The sequence below is a fragment of the Tachysurus fulvidraco genome, chromosome 21, assembly GCF_022655615.1.
Source record: "Tachysurus fulvidraco isolate hzauxx_2018 chromosome 21, HZAU_PFXX_2.0, whole genome shotgun sequence".
Lineage (NCBI taxonomy): Eukaryota > Metazoa > Chordata > Actinopteri > Siluriformes > Bagridae > Tachysurus > Tachysurus fulvidraco.
The window spans coordinates 15992598-16018591 of NC_062538.1; the positions used below are offsets into that span (position 1 = coordinate 15992598).

Here is a 25994-nt window from a genome sequence, read left to right on the forward strand (position 1 = left end):
AATACTTGTTCGTTAAACGTCTATACATTTACAGTTAGAGCAAAAAACAAAACAAAAAAACAAAAACAAAAAAACATGACTTTGTGTATTTCATGCACGCGCACACTGGTCACCCAAAGCGGACCCGAGAGCGCGAGCGCGCTGGATTAAGCGCGTGCGTGTGGAGTGTGGCGTAGCGGCGCTCGTGCTACTTACTCCGAGTCACAACGAGCTGACGTCTCGTGGGCCGGAACAGCTACATTACAGTAAAACGTATAAGAATTATCCAAAAAAAATACTACGACAGTCGTTTCGCCGCCGAGACGAAGGTGAGTAAGCTGGCAAAAATAACTGTCATTTAAAAAGACTTTAGGAAAAGCATGAAATTGTTTGACGCACGAGCGCGAGAGGCTGAAGCTGCCCGGCCGGCACGGGCCCACTCACTGCTCACACACACAACAACGTCGTTTTGTTTGGATTCCTATTTCTGTGATTCAATATGAATGAGTCTTTTAGAGACTATAGCGGGTTGCACAGGAAATGACGCACACTACACTGTCGGTAGACCTGCTGTTTATCTGAAGTAGCTTCAGGTAAGGAGCGTGGATGTTTGGGGAAAGGGATGAGCGTGTGCACGCGCGCACGCACGAGCTCCATGCTTTCAAAGTCAGAAGGTTTCATCTTCTGCAACGTTGCTGACAGCTGAAGATGTTTGCTTTGTGAATCGTGTGTTTAGCTCTAACTTTCTGCACGCTTCAGTGATGCACGACAAACTTGGAGTAAAACTTCCACTGCTGAGTCGCAGAAATAGTGCAACTTTTATAGGATTATTTTTTTTTTTTACTTTAATTCAGAATAAAGTGTTTGCAGACACACATTTATCTGAAAGAAAAAAAACAACAACCCAAAACTATAAAGTTTACACGTTATAATGAGTATGCCTATAATTTTATCAGTATAAGTGAGAAGTTTCTGCTACTTGTTTTTAATTTTGAATAAATCTGTGTTTCTCATTTATGTAATTGTTTATATATTATACATGTATAGTGGGGACCGTGGCTATAGTATGGGGTTCTTTGACACAGATAGTGTTCATGGTCTCACTTGCTTCCTTATCCAGAGAGACTTGCATTTTTACTGAGCAATTGAGGGTTAAGGGCCTTAACTATTGGTGGTCCAGCAGTCGATCAATGTGAATTAACTAGAACTAGTTTACAAAGAAATAATACTAACCTAGAGAATTGGTTTATTTCATTGGCTGCAGCTCTAAACTAAGAAAAATTATACTTCTCAAATTCATAGTGAGATTCAGTGTTGAATTTGCCATGCTTTCAGGTTAAGAGGTATGGCATACTTTCTCTCCCCTGTCAATCACAGCAATGCTAGCCAATCATGAGCTTATGTATGCAGAAGAGGGAAGATAACACAATCCTTTGTGTACATAACACTGCACTACACTGCAGCATGCTCAGGCATATGAAAAGCTGCAGTTGGCTTTCATGTGTCTTAAAGAAAGCGAGCGTTAACATTTGCTCTACCTGGTTTATTGCTGTCATATGATAAGGGAGAACAAGCTGGTGGGTTACCAAATTGGGTAGAAAACTGTAGGGAAACAGACCACATGTCAAGCAACGATATTTCAACTGATGGTTAACTTATTATTAGCACTAATAGTACAAACCCGATTCCAAAAAAGTTGGGACACTGTACAAATTGTGAATAAAAAAGGAATGCAATCATTTATAAATCTCAGAAACATATTTTATTCACAATAGAATATAGATAACATATCAAATGTTGAAAGTGAGACATTTTGCAATGTCATGCCAAATATTGACTCATTTTGGATTTCATGAGAGCTACACATTCCAAAAAAGCTGGGAGAGGTACAGTAGCAATAAGAGGCCGGAACAGTTAAATGTACATATAAGGAACTGCCGGAGGACCAATTTGCAAATCATTACGTCAATTAACAAAATTCCTGGGTAAAAAAGAGCCTCTCAGTGTGGCAGTGTTTCTCAGAAGACAAGATGGGCAGAGGATCACCAAATCCCCCAACGCTGTGGCGAAAAATAGTGGATCAATATCAGAAAGGAGTTTCTCAGAGAAAAATTGCAAAGATTTTGAAGTTATCATCATCTACAGTGCATAATATCATCCAAATATTCAGAGAATCTGGAACAATCTCTGTGCGCAAGTGTCATGGCCGGAAAACCATACTGGATGCCCGTGATCTTCGGGTCCTTAGACTGCACTGCATCACACTGCACTGCATCACAAACAGGAATGCTACTGTAATGTAAATGACAACATGGGCTTACGAATAGGGATGTGGTAGTTCAGTGGTTAAGGTGTTGGGCTACTGATCGGAAGGTCATGGGTTCGAACCCCAGGTCCACCCTGAGCAAGGCCCTTAACCCTCAGTTGCACAGTTGTAAGTCACTCTGTATAAGGGTGTCTACTTAATGCCGTAAATGAATACTTCCAGAAAACATTGTCGGGGAACACAATCCACCGTGCCATTCGCTGTTGCCGGCTAAAGCTCTACAGGTCAAAAAAGAAGCCATATCTAAACATGATCCAGAAGTGCAGCCGTTTTCTCTGGGCCAAGGCTCATTTAAAATGGACTGTGGCAAAGTGGAAAACTGTTGTGTGGTAAGACGAATCAAAATGTGAAGTTCTTTTTGGAAAACTGGGACACCATGTCATCTGGACTAAAGAGGACAAGGACAACCCAAGTTGTTATGAGTGCTCAGTTCAGAAGCCTGCATCTCTGATGGTACTGTATGGGGTTGCATGAGTGCGTGTGGCATGGGCAGCTTACACATCTGGAAAGGCACCATCAATGCTGAAAGGTATATCCAAGTTCTAGAACAACATACGCTCCCATCCAGACGTCGTCTCTTTCAGGGAAGATCTTGCATTTTCCAATTTTACAATGCCATGCCAAAAACTGCATCAATTATAACATCATGGCTGCGTAGAAGAAGGATCCGGGTACTGAAATGGCCAGCCTGCAGTCCAGATCTTTCACTTATCATAACGAGGAAGACGTGACAAAGAAGACCTAAGACAGATGAGCAACTAGAAGCCTGTATTAGACAAGAATGGGCCAACATTCCTATTCCTAAACTTGAGCAACTTGTCTCAGTCCCCAGACGTTTGCAGACTATTTTAAATAGGATGCCACACAGTGGTAAACATGGCCTTGTCCCAACTTTTTTGAGATGTGTTGATGCCATGAAATTTAAAATCAACTTATTTTTCCCTTAAAATGATAAATTTTCTCAGTTTAAACATTTGATACGTCATCTATGTTGTATTCTCGTATCTTGGGTGTGATGTGGGAATAAACCCTGTGAATTGACAACAGTTTATAGGAAGCTTATTAAATAGTTAAAACAAATAATAAATTCATATAAATAAACTACAAACTGATATTCGTATTATATGTTCCATAAAAACCTTTTATTATGACTCCCATGACCTTAATGGGAAATCTATTTGCTTTGGATTTAAAAAAGTATAAATAATCAATTTCTACTTTTTTAAAATCCAAAACAAACAGATTATTGATTATCAGATTATTATCTGATTATTTCAAATATAACAAAATGTGTTTCAGAACTGGTTTAATGTTCCTACTCTGAGAAAATAAGGAAATCCATGGAATAGCTTCGCTTCCTTTAAAGCATGTGTTCAGAATACTGACGACGCATCGTGGTAGAATTTTTCAAATTTTTTTTTTCTAGTGGACAGAAAAAAAAGCGCCCCTCTGTTTTTTTTTGGAGAAATCTACATTACATTAGGAAATGTAACTGTATACAGAACAGTGTCCTTGAAAATGCATCATGGACTGAATCCAGATTCCTGAGTTTTGTATTCGGACTTTCTTACTTTTAAATTGTGCTACACGATAACACACAAGTGAAAGGGTGCCACGATGGCATGTCAGAAACGGTTCTCTATCTTGCCCGTATTCATCTGAAACAGACTTTTTTTCCTCTGCTATATCAGTACCATCATATGCCTTCCAAATGGGATTGCGGTGTATTTAATTGAACGTACATTCAGGATTACTCTGATCCCGGGTTTCCGTGCTTATCCACTGTTTCTGTGCCATCAGATATGGCAGGACAATGAAACAGAAGATCTGTTCTGTTACAGAACTATAAGTGAAGTAGTTTGAAGTAGTTTCTAGAGCAGACAGATTGTTTTTCCTGGGTAAAGCGTTGTAATATTTCGTTGACCCCTGTTCATTTTGGACTTTGGAGATAATTAGCTTTGAAATAATAATAATAATAATAATAATAATACTAATACTAATAATAATAATAATAATAGACATTATTCCAAGTAGAAAAACACCTCAGTTCCACACTTATTTTTTTATGTTATACTTTTGAGAGTATATATATATATATATTCTGAAGGTTTTGACTACATTACATTGGACCTCTAATCTGAAACAGGTTATTTTTTCCCCGAGTACGGAAATTCCAACCAAAATTGATCCTTGATGTCCCTCAGTTACACTTATGAAACCGTATGTTAAAGGCTTTTTAAATCCTTATTCAAATTTTACTGACGGGTTTGTGAGCACGTGTGTGGAAGCATGCACTCACATGTGGGTTTGTCACTCAGAGACCCAGTCTGTAGATCAGCACAGTTAGAAATGCACTTAGACTGACTGACAGTTATTGTGTGTGAGTTGGTGTATATTACTGGATGCTCCTATAGGCAGCTGTTATGTAACAGTTGGTACCGTATTCTGCGCTTTGGTTATACAGAGTCCTGTTTTTAGAGTCGGGAGTTGAGCTTCATGCTATACTATAAGTTCTTTACTAAACTGCTCACTGTTGTACGTGATATTTTTAGAGCTGCACTGTTCGGATTGGATATTTTCTGTTCTGTTCTGCTCTTTTATGCCATAAGTGTTTGAATGTTGACTGACACAAGAGACCCTATACAGGTACACTACACATAGCATCAAAATGGAAAAAATGGGACTGGTTCTAACACGAACGCAGCCATGTCATGCCGAGACATGTCATCTTTGAGCGAGGTTTCACCACCAAAGTTTCATGGGTCACAGCCCCCTGCTACATGGTCAGGACCTTCTGACGGTTGTTAAGATAGCTGTGAGCACATGGCCCATAACAAGGAAAACCAGCTCTACACAGTCCTATACACACAGAGCGACATACACACACACACACGCAGAGCGACATACACACACACACGCAGAGCGACATACACACACACACACGCAGAGCGACATACACACACACACGCAGAGCGACATACACACACACACACGCAGAGCGACATACACACACACACACACGCAGAGCGACATACACACACACACACATGCAGAGCGACATACACACACACACACACGCAGAGCGACATACACACACACACACACGCAGAGCGACATACACACACACACACGCAGAGAGACATACACACACACACACGCAGAGCGACATACACACACACACACGCAGAGCGACATACACACACACACACGCAGAGCGACTCACACACGCAGAGCGACACACACACGCAGAGCGACACACACACGCAGAGCGACACACACACACACGCAGAGCGACACACACACACACACGCAGAGCGACACACACACACACGCAGAGCGACACACACACACACACGCAGAGCGACACACACACACACACGCAGAGCGACACACACACACACGCAGAGCGACACACACGCAGAGCGACACACACACACAGCGACACACACACACACAGCGACACACACACAGCTACACACACAGAGCGTCTCACACACACACAGAGCGACACACACAGAGCGACATACACACACACACACGCAGAGCGACATACACACACACACACGCAGAGCGACATACACACACACACACGCAGAGCGACATACACACACACGCAGAGCGACATACACACACACACGCAGAGCGACACACACACGCAGAGCGACACACACACACACACAGAGCGACACACACACACGCAGAGCGACATACACACACACACAAGCAGAGCGACATACACACACACACACAAGCAGAGCGACACACACACACACACGCAGAGCGACACACACACACACGCAGAGCGACACACACACACGCAGAGCGACACACACACACACACACACGCAGAGCGACACACACACACGCAGAGCGACACACACACGCAGAGCGACACACACACACACGCAGAGCGACACACACACACGCAGAGCGACACACACACACGCAGAGCGACATACACACACACGCAGAGCGACATACACACACACGCAGAGCGACACACGCAGAGCGACACACACACACGCAGAGCGACACACACACACAGCGACACACACACACACAGCGACACACACACAGCTACACACACACAGAGCGACACACACAGAGCGACACACACGGAGCGACACACACACGAAGCGACACACACACACGGAGCGACACACACACACACACGAAGCGACACACACACACACACACGAAGCGACACACACACACACACGGAGCGACACACACACACACGGAGCGACACACACACACACACACACAGAGCGACACACACCCCCACACAGAGTGACACACAGAGTGACACACAGAGTGACACACAGAGCGACACACAGAGCGACACACACACACACACACACACACACAAAGAGCGTCACACACACACGGAGCGACACACACACAGAGTAACACACACACACACGCACCCAGAGCTATACACACAGAGCGACACACACAGAGCGTAACTTACACACACCCACACACACGGAGCGACACACACACAGCGCGACACACACACAGCGCGACACACACACAGCGCGACACACACACACAGCGACACACACACACAGCGACACACACACACAGCGACACACACACACAGAGCTTCTCACACACACACACACACACACACACCCACACACAGAGCGACACACACCCACACACAGAGCGACACACACCCACACACAGAGCGACACACACCCACACACAGAGCGACACACACCCACACACAGAGCGACACACACCCACACACAGAGCGACACCCACACACACAGAGCGACACACACCCACACACAGAGAGACACACACCCACACACAGAGAGACACACATACAGAGAGACACACACCCACACACAGAGAGACACACATACAGAGCGACACACACCCACACACAGAGCAACACACACACAGAGCGACACCCACACACACAGAGCGACACACACCCACACACAGAGAGACACACATACAGAGCGACACACACCCACACACAGAGAGACACACATACAGAGCGACACCCACACACACAGAGCGACACACACCCACACACAGAGCAACACACACACAGAGAGACACACATACAGAGCGACACACACAGTGCGACACACACCCACACACAGAGCAACACACACACAGAGAGACACACATACAGAGCGACACACACAGAGCGACACACACCCACACACAGAGCAACACACACACAGAGAGACACACATACAGAGCGACACCCACACACACAGAGCGACACACACCCACACACAGAGCAACACACACACAGAGAGACACACATACAGAGCGACACACACAGTGCGACACACACCCACACACAGAGCAACACACACACAGAGAGACACACATACAGAGCGACACCCACACACACAGAGCGACACACACCCACACACAGAGCAACACACACACAGAGAGACACACATACAGAGCGACACCCACACACACAGAGCGACACACACACACACACAGAGCAACACACACACAGAGAGACACACATACAGAGCGACACACACAGTGCGACACACACCCACACACAGAGCAACACACACACAGAGAGACACACATACAGAGCGACACCCACACACACAGAGCGACACACACACACACACAGAGCAACACACACACAGAGAGACACACATACAGAGCGACACCCACACACACAGAGCGACACACACCCACACACAGAGCAACACACACACAGAGAGACACACATACAGAGCGACACCCACACACACAGAGCGACACACACACACACACACAGAGCAACACACACACAGAGAGACACACATACAGAGTGACACCCACACACACAGAGCGACACACACCCACACACAGAGCAACACACACACAGAGAGACACACATACAGAGCGACACCCACACACACAGAGCGACACACACCCACACACAGAGCAACACACACACAGAGAGACACACATACAGAGCGACACCCACACACACAGAGCGACACACACACACACACAGAGCAACACACACACAGAGAGACACACATACAGAGCGACACCCACACACACAGAGCGACACACACCCACACACAGAGCAACACACACACAGAGAGACACACATACAGAGCGACACACACAGTGCGACACACACTCTTTATCAGTGAAGCCTCCCAGATCCTGAGATTTATTAATCAAATATATAATTTTTTATTAAAATAACAAATCTGACAGAGAACATTAAAGAACATTATTTAACTTCTTACCCTTAGTGTCAGGCCTGAGCTGGTGAACAAATGACTTTAGTGCCTCATTACCATACAGAACACTTACTAAATCTTACAGAGCTCCCTTTGCTAGTTGGCATTTGTACATGTATTACTGTGGTGTTGTTTTTTCTCTTCCAATTCTTTTATTTATTTTCATATTTTTTTTCCTCTCTGTGGAGGAAGTGAGGTTTTTTTTTTTTTATCGTTGTTAAATAAAGGTTACTAATTACTTCACAACAAATACTACAAGTCCTCACTAAGTACAACAATTGTGCTGTGCAGACTTGGACATTTGTGTTCGATCAGATGAATAGACTGTCGTGTTAGATAAGAGAGATTGCTGTGTAAAATGGAGCAGTATGTTTGTAACACCCTGCTGAATATATTTTTATTTCCTATTGGAAATGCTAAAGTATTAAGCAGGTCTACCGGCTTTCCCAGGCTTTTAAACTATTTGGACTTCTAAAGTCATATTTTTTAACTTGTATGTGACCCAATATAGTTTTTTTTTTCTTTCAAGTCAAGAAGCTTTTATTGTCATTTGTAGCTGTTGCAGTACGCAGTGAAATGAGACAACGTTTCTCCAGGATCACGGTGCTACATAAAACACAAACAGAGCTATAAGGACTTATAAGTTAGTCCTAGATACATAAAGTGCAACTGTGCAACCTGAACAAGACAAACAAGACAGACAAGACAGTGCAGGAAAAAAGACAGTGTCAAACAAAATTACAAGATAATACCAAAAAGACAATAAACAGACCAGTGTAAGTATTGCATGTTCGACAATATTGCAGTATTACTGCAATGAACACAGTATTATAGCCGCAGGTCCCTGAGATAATGTAAAGCATTGTGCAAAACAGCAAACGACCGAAATGTGAGACAGCATGTGCAAAGAGCAACAAGTGTGCAAGAACAGCATGTAAACAGGTTGAGGGATGTAAACAGCATGTAAACAGGTTGATGCATGTAAACATGGTGTATATTGGAAGTGTGTGTATTTGGTGTAGGACTGTGCAGTCCATACAGATGATGTGTGTGCGAATGTTGTGCTCAGGACAGTTCAGTTTCAGTTATTAAGGAGTCTGATGGCTTTTTTGCATTCTAAGCTGATCCTCTGATCCTTTGTCTCTGGATTAATTTCCTGCTCTACAGTTCCTGGTGATGTTTTTTTTTTCTTCTGTTGGTTTTATAACGATTTTTGAAAAGAAGTTATGTAAAGACTGGCCTCGGTTGAACCTCTGCACAATGAAATGAAGCAGTGAGCCATCAGTGTTACATCACAGACATTTAATAACAATTTGGAATTTGGTTATTTTCCAGTACTGGTTTGTCTTAGTGTCGGTCACCAGAACGTACGTCGTTACAGAATACAAGTTTTGTAACATTGTTTATGGAATAAAGTTGTGTTTTTAATCTATTCATGACCACAAGACCACAAGACACCTTTTTGTTCCTGTTATCATGTGTGTTATTAATTACAGCCTGCGCTATGGTCAGAACCGTTCTGCTATGGAGGATTAATCGACACCTGTTGACCCATCAGATTTGCTGTGATGAGCGAAAACAACGCAAACTGCCAAAGTAGAGTGAACTCAACTCCAGTCTGCACTTTGTATAGTTTGTTGCTTTACATATTTCTCTGTAGGTGTGTAAGCGTGTTTGTATTTGCATGACCGTACAGGCTGCTTTAATGTTACACACACGCTCTGATTAGCATTGTGACACAGATGGTGTGTGACAGTCTGCGATTAACTCGAGACAGAGAAGCTGGGAAAAATGCCAGTGGCCTAGTAATGCGTGTGTGTGTGTGTGTGTGTGTGTGTGTGTGTGTGTGTGTGTGTGTGTGCACACGAGTGTGTGTCTGCCAGTCTGAGTAACCCTTGTCTGAAAAATCTTTTGTATTTTACTAAATTACTAAACCGGGTGTTTAGGAAATTTGAAAAGTGTTGGGTGCTTTGAGGCGACTCGTCTCCATCAAGCACTTTGAAAAGGTTCAGAACTTTACACACCCTTTTGTGACTTTTTCATCCACGTGTAACATGTGTACCATTTAAAGTGCCCTGCATAAATATTCACTCTCTCTAAGCATTCCACATTGGGTACTGTTAAAATCTAGAATGTTTTAAAGAAAGATATAAATCATTTTAAAAGTATTCACCCCTTTTGTCGAGGAAACCGGTGCTATCGGAAATCATAGTACTTGAGTGAAGAGCAAGAAAAACAAAGGCTTTTGTTGTAGCCCTTGTGCAACGCCTTTAACCCTCAATTGCTCAGTTCTAAAAAATGAGATAAAAAAAAAAAATCTATTGCTCTGAATAAGGGCGTCTGCCAGATACCGTAACTGTAAATGAAATCCTGTTCAGCATTTGCCAAAAGGCATTGTAGAGACCATCTGGAAATGTTGAAAATGTGTTATAGTGTGAAATGGTCTGACCTTAAATCTTTTTCACATGCAGGGATGGAGTTCCCTGTGGATGTGCTAGAAGCCACAAGTCACGGGGAGCTGGAGCGCTCGGCTCGTAGCTACATGAATGAGCTGCTTTACGCTGACCCTGACCACGCACAATACTTCACACTGCCTGGTGGGAAGGAGGTAATTCATTTCAACCATACAGTATATAGCTGACGCACTACACAGTGAAGTGAAACAACGTTTCTCAAGGATATTGGTGCTACATAAAAAGACATTAAGCTACATAAAACAACCCATAGCTAGGGACTTAATGTTGATGCTGGACAATTCTGTCATATTTAGCCCTTCAGTATGTCATACTTTGCAGATTAGCCTATAATATGATAATTTACCCACGCTATGTCTGCTCGCCAGTGTGTTTGTGTTACATAGGTTTGTTTTATGCATCATGGCAATACTTTTTAACTGAATTTCTGAGCCAAAAATTGTTCTCTTGTAATTTAGACATTCTATAGGTGGTAAATTTGTTAACAAATGTATTATGCATTTTAATTTAGATATATGTATAAGGATTCAGTCATTTGAAAAAGGCTAATCATTCTGAACAAACTTGTAGTGTTTACACTCTGGCATGGCTTTTGCAGAGTCACTGATTTCTATATAGCTCCACATTAGAGTAATGCTGGCATTACAGTCATTATAAAGTCCATGAAACAGCACCATGATCTTTAAAGCTGCGGTAACCGTCGGCAGAGATCATGCTAATTCCTACACAACCTGGAAATATTTGCAGGGAGCACATTCATTGCTTCAGTTTTTTGGTCTCCATCCAAAAGCAGTGTTCATGACATTCATGTTGTAGCATATTTGCAGGTTGAGGACTTCCTGGTTCATGTAAATTGTAGCCCAGATATATGGTAAGGTCTCGGAGTCAGATGTTCACAAGACTGTGCATACACTTATGCCTGCTAGCAGCATGCTCATGTTTGTACAGAACACAGCAATTTTTCTGTCCACTGGTAAATATTTGCTTTGCCTTTCCATAAAATTCTAGATAGTGTAATAAAAGTATGCATCTCTGCATAACCTTGTCCTTAAGTGTACTAGTGTTTTGCCTTGATAACTTTCAGGGAGTTCCAGGAGTGTAGAGTATCTTGCTTAAGTAAACAACAAATTAAACAAAACAAAAAAGTCAGACATTCTGTAGCTTCCGTAAGTATTCACTTCCCTAGGTAAACTATCTTTGTCTTCGATTACAGCTCTCCTGTGGTACGTCTCTTTCAGCTTTCACTGTATCATGATATTTCTGACCAAATTGATCAAGCTCTATCATATTGATATTTGGCCTTAGAACGATCCTGTAAAACACATTCACCTTCGTATAATGTACAAGTTCATGACCCATAAGTTCAGACTGCAAGACTTTCCATAAATTGTGGAAATGTCAAAGGGGATGGGGGTAAATACTTATGTAGAGCATTGTAAAGGCTATGGTATAGCCTCCTGCTGCCAATAGCAAAATCTAAGGCTAGAACAGCAGATACTTTTGCCTTGGTTATTAAAAACTAAATGACCCTCTTCTTTGGAATTCTGGGTTTGTGAAATGCTGTCTGTTGTAAACTGAGGGGAAAATGTTATTGCTGAGTCAGCTGCTCGTTGTAAGTTCTGTAATGGTTTCAGGTTCAGATCAGTCTGTCAAGCGTGGGCTTTGTTCCTCTGTATGGAGCCAATCTCCAGCACAAAATCCTGGCTCTCTTCACCCCACAGGACCAACATACAGGTGGGTTTCATTCACTTCTCTTGGATTATAGAACGAGTTACTGTACATTTGCTAATAATAATTGAATTTGAAATGTATTATTATAAACCACAGAAACGTTATATGGAAAACAGTTATATGCTTTCAGTATTTGAAATACCACAATAAGTACTGAGGTATGGTTATAACGTCCATAATCACGCAGGATGTTCAACAGTGTTCATGGTCAAGTCCGGATACTAACATCGACCAAACGTGTCACTGTTTGTGGCAGAACTTGGCGGACCTAGAAATTTGTTAAATTTGGTTAAAAATACACTTTTATGATCCATTTTATAATTTGTCACAAATAGTGTTTGAGTTAGATGAGACCATATTGTTTATGTAGTCCTATCACAAATGTGGACAAATTTACTAGCCCATCTGCATGACCTAACAGTGTGTTCTGGGGATTGGTTTTAATTTGTGTAATTTAATGTGGATAATTTGTTTTTATCAACTTTTAAACCAAACCAAAAATGTTTTGTATACGTAATGTGCTACATGGTGAAGGAACATAATTTGATTCTGTAACTATAACGCGAGTTCTTCATTCAGAAAACTACAGTTCATAGCAATTTCCTGACCACCTGTGAAGGACCTCTTTAGTCTGTATTAATGCAATAACTAAGACAACCAAAAATTGAAATGTTTTGGATCAATGAATTTAATTTGTCTTACTTTGTCACCAGCTAGTCAATACAATATATTGAATAGATTTTTTTTATTTTTTATTTAGCTTTAGCCGGGTGTCGTATATAGATAGATTTTTTCCAATTCAACGACAAAACTATTTAGCTATTGAAACTTGGAATTGAAAGAATTTAAATGGTAAATTTGTGTGGCTTTCTTAGTTTTAATCATAGCTCAATTAAATATGGCAGCGGTGACAACATATTATCCTTCATTTCTTCTGTATTCTCTTTTTTTTTTTCCTACTCTAGCTGTGGCTTTGTTTTTAGCCAATAAGTGGTACTCTATGGAAGACATCCTAAAAACAGCAAATTCCAAGCGTGATCGCCTCATCAAGGTAGTACATGGCCTGCTTCCTTCCTTTCTTCCCCTCATATTGGGTTCATTTTCAGACCATATTTGTATTCTTTTGTTTTTTAACCTTGGTCAATACTTACTTTTTAATTTCTTTTAAACATTGTGTAAATATTTTAGTTGCTCTGAGTGTCCTTGTATGTATCATGTGTGAAAGCGACGCTGAGATATAGATTGTGGTGTATGAAACAGAGTTTGTTTTCAGTTGTTTTGCATATGTAGATCTATGGATTTGTTTTATCCTAAGACAAGGTCCTGAACCACAAAAGTGCAAACACACACACACACACACACACACACACACACACACACACACACACACACACACACACACACACGCACACACTTGTTTTCAGTGGGTTTCCAAAAGCCAAAGAGGACATAACACCATGTGTTACAGTGCCAAAGGACGTGTTCTTCCAGACTCACTAAACAAATCAAATTTGCATGCCAACAGAATACATATAACCACATTTATTTTTGGTGGCACATACAGCTGGTTACTTTCAAAGGTGAGGGTTGTAATTATTAAACATTCTTCTATATAATCATATCATTTCAAGTATGTTTTAGACAAATGTGATGTTTATTGGAATGCACTAGTTTCATTTTACTTACAGTAATTATTTCTCTGACTTAGAAATGATTTCCATTCCCAGACAGAGCATGGCTTTTCAGCTTAGCCCTTAATTTGTTTAATGGCAACCGATGAGGAAAACAATATTTGGTTTGTGTTTTTTTGCTTTGGCAGTTCACGCTCTAGTATTTAACTGCCTTAATATCTGTGAAGTAACTACACTTCACTACGTAAACTTCTAGGCGGGCCTCCGCACATGTTTTTGTTTAAACTTTGTTGAATTTGTTATCCATCCATCCATCCATCCATCCATCCATTCTCTACACGGCTAAGCCTACTGGGTCGTGGGAACCTGGAGTCTGTCCCAGGAGAGTTGGGGTGAAAGGCAGGGTACACTCTGGACAGAATGCCAGTCCATCGCTGAGAACAATCCCACATACACAGTTACAGACAATTGGACTGAGGAGAAAACCTCTTGCAAACAACACACACATATCAAACCCCCAACGCTGGAGGTGTGAGGCAAATGTGTTAACCACCAAGGCTCCATCCATGCTGCATTCTAAACTAATTCAGTCTAAAAATGAATCAAAAGTGAAAATTGAAAAAACTTCTGGATGTCTTTCATACATTCGAGCTACAAAGTGTTAAACAGCATTCGTGTTAGTAAGTAGCTAGCTAACTGTGATTAGTGATTATACACTCATTTGGCCAAAAGTATGTGAACTCTTTTCTATCACACCCATTTGTGTATGTTGGACATCCCAATTGGAGTTAAGGTCTGGACTCCGCCCTGGAGCTTGCTTTCTGCACCAGGGCATTGTCATGATGGACAGGTTTTCTTAAAATTACAGCATACAAGGACAATTGTGTAGTTTCAGATTTGTGGCACCAGATTGGTGCAGGCCCACATATGTGTGTGATGTACAGATGTACAAAACAGCAAACTGTATAATCAGTGCTAGATTTAACAAGATAATATGTCTATATCAGGGGCGGTTCTAGGATTTCATCTTTAGGGGGTTTTATGCCCTCAGTGAGAATTTAAACAAGAAGAGTTTTATATTATATATTATATGACAACTCTGGTAATAAGAATAGTGACATTTCACTGCTTTTGGTTGCCGTCTTTGCGTCTTTCCGCCGATCAACGTTATAGATAAACGCCTCCAGCTCTGACTGCGCGTGCACGCTGCGCGTACCTGTGCTTTTCCGTTTAAACAAAGCAGACAGCTGAAGACGCACTTTTGAAAGACTACCACGCACGCGTGTAAAAGCAAAGTAAAAAAAAAAATCGCTCTTGGATCAAACTGATAAATAATTTTCTTTCCCATCGACAACATGTCCTGCATTTTAACGTAATTTTTATTGTTTATTTATGAAAGTAAAAATTATACTTTAGTGTGGCTGAGATTACAGACAGGGGGGCTGAAGCCACCCTAAAAAAGGTCTAGAACCACCCCTGGTCTATATGTTGATGGATCTAAAGCAAATAATATTTTGCATAGCTATTCCGATTAGAGGTCACTTTCTGAAACAGAGTTAAGGAGACCATTCTGAGTTCCTGAGAAATTTTGAAGCCGTTTTCTTTCTTTTTTTTTATTCCGAAGGTCAAAAACAATGATTTGTGACCTTTAGTTGAATGTAGCATTATTTATCTATGAATTGAGATCTAGTGTTTGCTTTTAGTGCTTTTATAAAATTTGTTTAAAAAAAAATAAATAAATGAAACTCGATTCTATCCAAACCATCATCAGATAACCAGGGTGTGTGGTAATTACTTTGTTAATACGAATTTATAAAATAATTCATTACCTCCATTTAATTATGAGGTATTTATAATAATTGATCCTGATAATATAGATTTCAGTTCTGTGTTTGTTAAAAAGGTTGTTAAAAAGTTTTCGAGTATATTGAGCTGAGTGGACGTGTTTGTGCCAAGGATAAAAATGATGAATAAGGAAGCTCAGTGGTATTTGTACACCCTTTTTTTAAGCGTTTGTTCATTCATTCTTATTTATTATTAGTTTGTTTGTTACCTCCCAGGTGAGAACTGTGGGTGAAAGGATTGTCTTGTACGTGTTGAACCGCATTGTTTACCGCACTAAAGAGATGGGATGTAGAGAGATGCCCTTCCTGTGCCACGGTGAAAACGACTATGCCAAAATCCTCTGGAAGAATGGCCAAGCTGTTGGGTTCTACTCAGTCAAACCAAAAGGTCTGTTTACCCTCAATATCTGCAGCTGATTATTCAGTATTTTATACTCTAACCCCCTCTTTTGAAGCCGTGTTTAATTATACATGTTACACAGACATACAGCATTGTATAATGTAAACACTATGTATTTTTGTGGGTGGGAATGCTGGTTAATGAGAGAGGCTAGAGGAGAATATCCAGGCTGGTTCTTGCTGACTGGAAGGATGTGGAAGCTCAAATAATCACTCTTTACAAAAGTGGTGAGCAGAAAAGAGTCTCAGAAAGCACAACAGATGGTAGTGGTGGTGTAATGGTGTTGGGGAATGTTTTCTTGGTACACATTGACATTGGGAATACATCAAGCATTGTTGTAATGGCACATGGTACATCTCCAAACACTGCATCAGTGGCCTTCCCAGACATCAGAAATAAATCCAAAGTGTCACCAACATGAGATTCACAAAACCGAGAATTCAATTAATGTTAAGAAAGAAACAACAACCTTGTAATTTCTTTTTTACTAAAATATGAAATTTCTTGCCTTCATTATTTAAACAATTGCTTTATTGTGCCTCCTGCAGGTAGCCTGTGTAATAATTATCTGGGTCAGTGCTACTTTCTCCCTGTCATGGACTCCATATTTGTGAGGAAAGCTCACCGGGGCAAAGGCTATGGGCTGCAGATACTGGAGGATTTTGTGGATTCTTTTAATGAGGATGAACTTGGCCTAAGGTACCCTTTGTCTCCAGCTATGACAAATGGTAAGATTTTTTTTTTAATTATTTGAAGAGTGTATATATATATTTTGGAAATATATTTAATATTTATGTTTTGTACCCTTCTGTGTAAAATCTAGAGACTTTGTAAAAATCCCAGATCAGCAGTTTATGAATACTCAAACCAGCCTATACCATGCCCACATCACAGTGTATTCATTAATTTATTTATATTTTATATGCAGTTATGGAGAAAATAAGTCACTTTTAGTATAAATTCAACAATAATAAGCATTTAGGCTAATTCCTCTGTAATATCATACTAATAACTGACATTAAAATATACATATTATATACTGGGATCTACAGTATGTACAGATGTGATTGGTCAGAGCTTAAAGTTTTCATTAATTATGCCAAATTTCAGATATTGTACTGTTTGTGATGGGACATTTTGAAAACATAAATGCTATTTATTAAAAAAAAAAATTCTAGTATAATCTTACCATAGTGAACATCCAGGAGACTAAAACAAAATCTTATGGCCATTGGATTTATCTTTGTCTCTGCAGTGTGTAGGCATTATCTGGACCGTTACCCAGCTGATGTAGACCTGTTCTGGGAGGTAGAGAGTGTCGGTGGCCCCTACCAGAGGACCAAAGTGGCTTATAAACTCAGCTCTATACCACTGAATGGTAAATACGTACAAATGGTTAACAAAATGGTTAAATTTTCTAGTTCTGATTAAAAAAAAAAATCCAAATGAAAATAATTTGTCCAACATTTTGGGGAGAAATACGACCAAATATCTACAGTACTGGACTAAAATACCAAGGCTTGTTGCCGCTCGGGTAAATCAGATGTAGTAGAAAAGTGGACAGAAACATAAAATTATAATTGTTATATATTATTTTTAAATGTGTATTTGATTTAGTCATTTATCTAAGACGCTATGTAAACTCTAGCTTGTTAGCAAGTTGGCTAGGCTAGCTAAGCTGATCTTTGAGGGGGCATTCATTAAATTATTTGATTTAGCTTGTAATCATAGCAGTGCTGTCTTTTTAATTCTCCAAACTTAAATTTAAACATGTCATTTATTCACAGCCACCATCAACAACTTTATAGTTAATATGATTTGGTAAAGCTGTGTGTGTGTCACAGGAGCAGTTTCTTCTCTTGGCATTGGACATTGTTTATCTTGTCTGTTTTAACACCTAATTTAACAAACTAACACCTTGCTAATTAGCTGACAAGTTGAAAACACTAAACGGAACACTGCAGGAGGTCTAGCATCATGTGTGAGAATATTAAACGTGAAGACAGGCATACGTGATTGGACTAGGCTTTTTTTTTTTCTTCAAGATAATCTCACACCAGATTCTGTCTGTGCTCAAATCTGAACCTTCGTCAAAATCAACATATATGTCATATGTGTAGCAAAAACATGACTGTAATTGACTGACATAATCATAATTCCTTTTTTTTTTATTGATCACACTCATTTGTTACTTGTTACATTTATGCTTTGTACTAAAGCAGACACTCATAAAGGTGACCATGGTGGTGGCAGTGGGCAAAATGGAGATGTTGTGGAGGACGAGGTGGAAGAACCAGAGGACACCAGTTTTAACATCACCGTATGTTTCTTTCTTTCTTTCTTTCTTTCTTTCTTTCTTTCTTTCTTTCTTTCTTTCTTTCTTTCTTTCTTTCTTTCTTCCCATCCATCCATCCATCCATCCATCTGTTCTGTCATTTTAGATCACTGAGCTGGGATTTTAACACTAATGCTCTTCTTGGATTCAACAGTAAAAAAGAGCTATGGCTCAAATCAATAGATAAATTATGTATTTCATCAGTCACTGTAGCATTTTTATATTTTGTCTGTTTATCTTTTACTTTATTAATTACTTTAATTCTTTTCCAATACTTTATTTTGCAAAGCTAATTGTGTTTTACTATATTGTATTGTACCTCTTCCATCTTATAATATTTACTTTTATTTTACTGTGTTTTTATTTTTTATTTTACTTCTTTTTAACTTTTAACCCCTCCTCTATTTAATTCTTTTATATCGACAGTCTTAAAAAAAAAAAAAAAGCATTTCACTTTTTCTCATGCTGTGTATGTGACCAATACAAATTGAATTTGAAATATTATTGTACACATTTGAATAATTAGCCTAATATTTCAGCAGCTGGATTATGTTTATAAATCAAATATATGTTAAGGTGGTTCATGTAATGTATATTACAATTCAAGACATCATTAACTGCAATTGAATTTAGAGCCCTTGATTTACAACACAAAGTAAAAATAAACGACAAAAAATAGGATTAACTTGAATCTGCTGAAATATATTTCAAACTGATAATAAGCGATGGAATACAAAGATGAATAATGACCTCTGGAGATAGAGAGAATTGCTTTTATGAATATATATGCCTTTTTAATTAAGCATATTTCAGCATATTTTGTCCATTTGTTTTTACCACAGGAAGACATTCTTGTGTTCAACAAGCATCATAAAGTAACTGAAGGTATGTAGATGTTCAATGGTTTGCAAAAGTATTTACCTTTTGATCATTTTTTAGTGAACTGAAATGGAATTTATTGGGATTTTGCATAGAATATCAACCCGAAATAATAGTAATGAATTATTGAAATATAACTGTGTAAGTATTCACTCGTGGTGTAAAAATGCATAAAAAAAAAATCCTTCCATAAATGATTGGCATTGTGTTTATGAGCATTTTATTAATTGCAAGTTCTATTATTTTTAAATGTATAAATATCTCTGGATCACAATGCCTGAAGGTTATATGGTTACACAATCACATTATAACCATTACGAAAAGCTCTGTAGTTGCTTTCAAGTGTTGCAGCCCCGCTGAAACATACAGTGATCGAGAACAAGGCTGTGGAAGGAGGACGTTTTAGTCGACTTTGGAGCTCTATTTCAAATTTTTTGGGAGAATTTATAAATGGGTTTTTAAGAGATGATTAGTAGTAGTAGTGAGCACTTTATTTAGTACTTTTTATACATATGAAAAGTGCACATAGTTTTGCATTGTTTATGATTCAGAAATAAAAATGTCTTTATTCAAATTTTGTTCAAAATACTCTAAAGATCGAAGTGAATCATAAAACCAGCATCGTGACCAGGAGTGTATTTTTAGACCTTGTATTCACTCGTCCTTTTGTGTCTCTGACTAGCAGGTCACTGACTTTAAGTTCATTTCAGTTGCAGGTTTTAAATCTACAAAATATGGAAAAAAAATTTTCCCCTTTCTGCAGAGTTAGATACACCAATCTCCACTCGTACCCGGAGCAGTGAGCACAGGAGGAGGAAGCGAGTCCGTGACGAACAGGAGCCAAAGGGGGTGGATAGTCGGCCAGACAAAATAAACAGGTCTTTAACTTTCATTGTTACAAAAAAAAGAAAGCAGCTTCATCCTTTTCTCTTTCTGTACACCTTTTAGGGTCTTTTCAGGGTCAGATATTTAGAAAATTGGTATTTTCTTTCTTATAGTGGAAAACCATAAGATGATCTATCTATCTGTCTGTCTGTCTGTCTGTCTGTCTAGCTAGCTAACTACTCCTATCTATCTATCTATCTATCTATCTATCTATCTATCTATCTATCTATCTATCTATCTATCTATCTATCTATCTATCTATCTATCTATCTATCTATCTATCTATCTATCTATCTATCTCTTGCTGAGGCACTTGATGTGCACATTAATTAACAAACTGTAATATGTTTAGACATGTACTTCTGTCCCTCAGCAAAGATGACCATATCCTCTGTAAATTATTGTGCATTTCCGCTGCACAGTACAACATGGGGAAGCATCATGTTTATGCCAAAATTATTGGCACCCTTAGTAAAGATAGGAATGTCTTTGCAGTTAATAAGCCTTATCTCACTAAAAAAAAATTGAAACGTAAAAAAATTATGCAACAATTTAGAAATTCCTATAAACAAAATGTAACTAAACCTACATATTTAAACTTTAAGACGTCAACCATAACTTGCTTTACAGAGGTTTAAGAATGAGGTAAAAGAAAGGCCAAATATTCCAAACATTGTATAATATACAAATTAAGAATATACAAATCATATTTGACAAAATGCAAGAAATGGAGGTAATTAAGACGCTTACAAAGCTCTGAATCTTCAAGATAATTAAAACAGATTTTGCCACCACATAAGGAGGATAATTAGCAAGCCAAAAAATGTGTCCATGGATAACAGCTAAAGATCTGCAGAAGCTTGTTTAGATTATGAAGGTAAAACTGACGAATTTCAGTGTTGTGAGATTTGTGGATCTGATTGACGTGAATGTGTGATCACAGGGTGGAAATAACAGAAGAGGAGAAAAAGGAATTACAAACTGCTGATGGTGTATCAGTTGAATCGATGCCTGAGGCTCCTACTGAGACCCTGGTATCACACACAGACACACACACAGTAAGTATTGTTTTTTTTTTTTCCAGAATTGCCAGCAGGTCAGTCGAAGATTTAAAAAAAATCTTCACCTGACCACTTTTGGATGTTCGTGTTCTTAGTTTAGTTGGTTGTTTGCCAGTCCCCGGAGTTTTAAGTGTTTTGTGATGCATTTTGAGTTGTTATTTGAGTTACCATGACCTTCTTGTGGGCTTAATCCAATCTGGGCTCCTTCATCAAAATGCATCTCTACCCACAGAGCTCCTGCTTACTGGATTGTTGTTTTTATTATTTTCTGTGTGTGGACAGTTGTATGCAAATCCCAGGATGTCAGTTACACAAATAATGATACCAGTCCATGTGACACCAACAACCTTGCCACAGTTTAAGTCGCTGAGATCACATTCTAATGTTTGATGTGATCTGCATGATTGTACAGCATTGCACTGCTGCAACATCATGAGCTGAGGAAGGCTATGGCAACTCAAACTCTTTATAACCACCGTGAGCAGAAAAATAGCTCAGGGAGCATCTCAGAACACATCAAATATAGAGGCTACTGGGAAAATGCATGGATTTGCTTTGTATGCTTGAATCACATCAAGTCTGTTTGATGCTTATTGGGACAACCATGCTTTTAATCATTTTGGGCTTTTTTTTGATAATGATCCGAATTCTTCCTTAGTTTTGGAAATCACTCAGTATTCTTGCAGTTAAAGCAGAAGCTGTAAATTTATGACTGACAAGCAATTTTTTATGCCTTTGCATACTCTCTCTCTGTACTGAAGACTCTAGAAGTGAACTACAAACAGGCTGAAAATAACGAAGGGGTTAAGGAGGGTACAGATGAGGAGGATGAATCCGGTTTGGAGAACAGCTCTGGCGTTGAGGGAGGAGAGGACATGGAGGTTGAGGAGGTGTCCGAGGAACACAAAGCTCCGGTACAAAAGTTTGAACATACACAAGTATGATCCTAATACACAGTATTCATTGCTGCTATGCTTCACTGTAAGCGTTTGGCTCGTGTGATTTTGTCTCGGTTCATCATATAAACTTTAACGGACTTGTTTGTATCAATGAATGCTGAAACCTTGAATAAATATATAATGGACATGATTCTGTTAACTGTTGGAATAAAATATATCTCTCCTCTGTAGGATGACGCTCATACTGAGGATACTCAAGAGGTGCAAGCTGCAGAGCAACAGGAATCAGCTCCTGCTACTGAGGATAACCGAGAAATGGAAATAGATCCTGTGGCTCCTCTGAAACAAAAAGAAGATTCTCCTGCAGCTGAGAAGAATGGGGTTGCTACCAAGGTACAGAAAGAAGTAGACACAGCTCCTACAGCAGCTCCTGCAGTTAAGAAACAAGACGTAGCTCCTGTAGATGAAGAGAAACAGGAAGTATCACCTGCTGCTGAGGAGGAACAAGAAGTAGCCCATGAAGCTTATAAGAAACAGGAAGCAGCTTCTGTTCCCGAGGAGAATCAAGAAGTAGCTACTGCAGATATGGAAGAAGACATAGTAGCTCCTGTGTCTGAAGAGGAACAGGAAGGAGCTCCTGCAGCCGAGAAGGAAGACACAGTAGCCGTTGCAGCTGAGGAGCTACAGGAAGGAGATCCTGTAGCTACACAAAAAAAGGATGAAACTACTGTTGATGTAGAGGAACCGAAAGGTGCTCCTTCAGTTCAGGAGGTACAGGATGTCGGTCCAGAAGTTGTGAAAAATGAAGTCGATTCTGAAGAGGAACAGGAAGTAGCTCCTGAAATGGAGAAATATCAAGTAGTTTCTTCTGCTGAGGAGGAACAGCACGTAGTTTCTGCAGCCGAAGATAAAGAAGTAGATCCTCCCACCGAAGAGACGTCTTCTTCACCTGACACTGATACTGACGGAATAGAAGGACAAGATGAGGCTATGGATGTAGTGAGTGATATCGTATTGACCGGCATTTCTGTAAAGTCTTCTAAAGAAGAGGAGAGGCAGACTTCTGGAAAGAACCAAAACAACACACTGATGCCGGAGGAAGAGGAGACAGCTCAGAAAGAGGTCGAGACGGATGAAGAGGGAGAGGAAAATAACGTGAATGAAGCTTTTGATATTTCAAGGGTTCTTCGAGGAACCAGAACCAAAGTGGTGCCTCCAACCTCCAAACGCACCTCTAAGAGACTGAGCAAGATGACACTGGAGGACGAAGAGGAAGAACACAGAGAGGCAAAATTCGTAGAAGAAGACAAGGGAATGAGCACAGAGGAAGAAAAGGTGACGACAGAGGAGGAGGCAGAGCATAGTTCAGAAGAGGAGGAGCAACAACAGGATCCACCAGTGATCGACAAGAGGGTGCTGAGGGGGAAAACCAAAGTGATCCAGTCCATGCAGCGAACCAGAGCCAAGCGACGTAGCAAGATGTGAAAACACACACACGTACACACACGTACACTTGCTCACAGAATCTCAAATAACCTGAACACAGTTTAATCTCATACACACACACACACACACACACACACACACACACACACACACACACACACAAATAGTCATTTAAAATGAAAGGTTCCAATACACAGAACAGCCACTAGTGGATTAAAGCTCTTCTGTCTGTGTGTGTGTGTGTGTGTGTGTGTGTGTGTGTGTGTGTGTGTACGCGAGACTGCGTGAGCTTGTGTGTGTGTGCATATCTGTGTACAATATATTCAGTCTATATAAACACATACAAAACTGAGCTTAAACCTTGTGTGTGGGTTTTTATAGTGCTGGATTTTTATATTGCAATTTCGGGTTGCAATGATTCTGTCTTCAAACTCTTCCTAAAGTTTTTGTTAACTCACTTTTTATTACTAAAACTGTGTAGAAATAAGAAGCTATTTTGTATGAAATATGTCAGCTCTTCCTGTCCTTCCTATACAAAACAATCACTATTAAACCCAATTTAGCCATTATGAATAATTCTTTGTCTCGTTTTAGAACCAATTTTTAAAAAGTCCTTGTCGACTTCACCTCTCTGTTTCACCAGGGTTTAAGCTTGAACAGTCAGGATTGTGTTATGATTTTCAATTTGTTTGTCACCTGTCTGCATTAATTTCTCTCTATTTTTCCTCTAAAAAGACAAAGGAATTACAGACTTCTAGATTTGACTGGAACTAAAAGACGTATGAAGAATTTACAATAAGTATAGATAAATGCTTATCAATGACCTTAGTGTGATTAAAAATAGTTCTTTTGCTGCATCACATAACAAGAAAAGAAATATATTTACCCCTTATGTTAGACACATTTTAAGTTTGTATCTCTGTGAATTTATTTGTTTGTTCATTTTGCTTTACCACATGGGGGAGCTCTAAGGTTAACACACACACACACACACACAAATGCACAGACTCCATATTTTCCTACATACACCCCAACGGCACTAATAACTGTTTTCAGGCATTACAGTGTGTTTCTGTACCTTTCACCGGTGTCAGACTTCTGACTACCACCTTTACCTTCAATTCTGATTATATTGTAATATTGTACCCAAATAAACATTTGAGGCCTTATGCCCTTTATACTATTAATATTTTTTAAAATATAAAGGTGTTACACAAGGGCATCATTTTTTTTATTTAATTTTTTTTGTGTGAGAATTTCTGCAATTTATTCCAGACACTCCTGTACCATGTTACTGACATTAATTAAGCTGTGACTTTATTTCTTTAGAGAATAAATCATTCATTTATGAAGTTTATTATGTAATACATGTTTCTGGATCCTTATTTATCCTGACTTTATTATTGAAAGGTTTGATACACTACATTTGTTACATTTTTTATGATTTATCTAGATTTATCAGAATCTGGGTTGTACAGTAGCTCCGTTCCATATCAGCACAAACAGAAATGTATTCAATACCAGTTAAACTTGCTAAAGGAAAATGTGAAGTATATATTCTAGACAAGGTGTATAATTTTAAGTCCATTTAATTGCTTAAACCAAATGGCAGCATTAACCTATTTACAGGCAGGTTAAGATGAGTGCACGAAAGAGAACTTGCAAGCATGAAGTGGAGCCTAAACACAATGCCATTTGTACAACTTGAATTAATTTCATGTACATGATGCTTTATAGAAAGAGCTGAAATTAACATTCACATTCAGTGAATCAATCCTTTTCTATTCAATCCTTTTCTAATTTGAAATGTGTGCCAGGAAGTGAAGGAAGTGCCAGGAATTTTGAGGTGAGATAATTAATCATAAACTCTCCAGCAA

General features: G+C 39.5%; 1 protein-coding gene across 3 annotated transcripts; it reads left to right on the top strand.

Moving 5' to 3' along the window:
* The first annotated feature begins 133 nt into the window (after positions 1–133).
* fam169ab (family with sequence similarity 169 member Ab) lies at positions 134–25482 on the top strand. Of its 3 annotated transcripts, none has more exons than XM_047805961.1 (13): positions 134–308; positions 11004–11140; positions 12641–12740; positions 13703–13788; positions 16429–16600; positions 17161–17340; positions 17868–17990; positions 18835–18932; positions 19790–19832; positions 20590–20704; positions 21655–21769; positions 22534–22710; positions 22903–25482. In XM_047805961.1, the coding sequence occupies exons 2-13, from the start codon at positions 11006–11008 to the stop codon at positions 24154–24156; spliced, it is 2598 nt and encodes an 865-aa protein (XP_047661917.1). In that variant the 5' UTR covers positions 134–308; positions 11004–11005; the 3' UTR covers positions 24157–25482. The 3 variants fall into 3 exon arrangements, with proteins under 3 accessions (XP_047661917.1, XP_047661916.1, XP_026989589.2); XM_047805960.1 differs by having other exon boundaries at positions 136–308; positions 18832–18932; XM_027133788.2 differs by having other exon boundaries at positions 144–308; positions 18832–18932; positions 22534–22686.
* Positions 25483–25994: the final 512 nt, after the last annotated feature.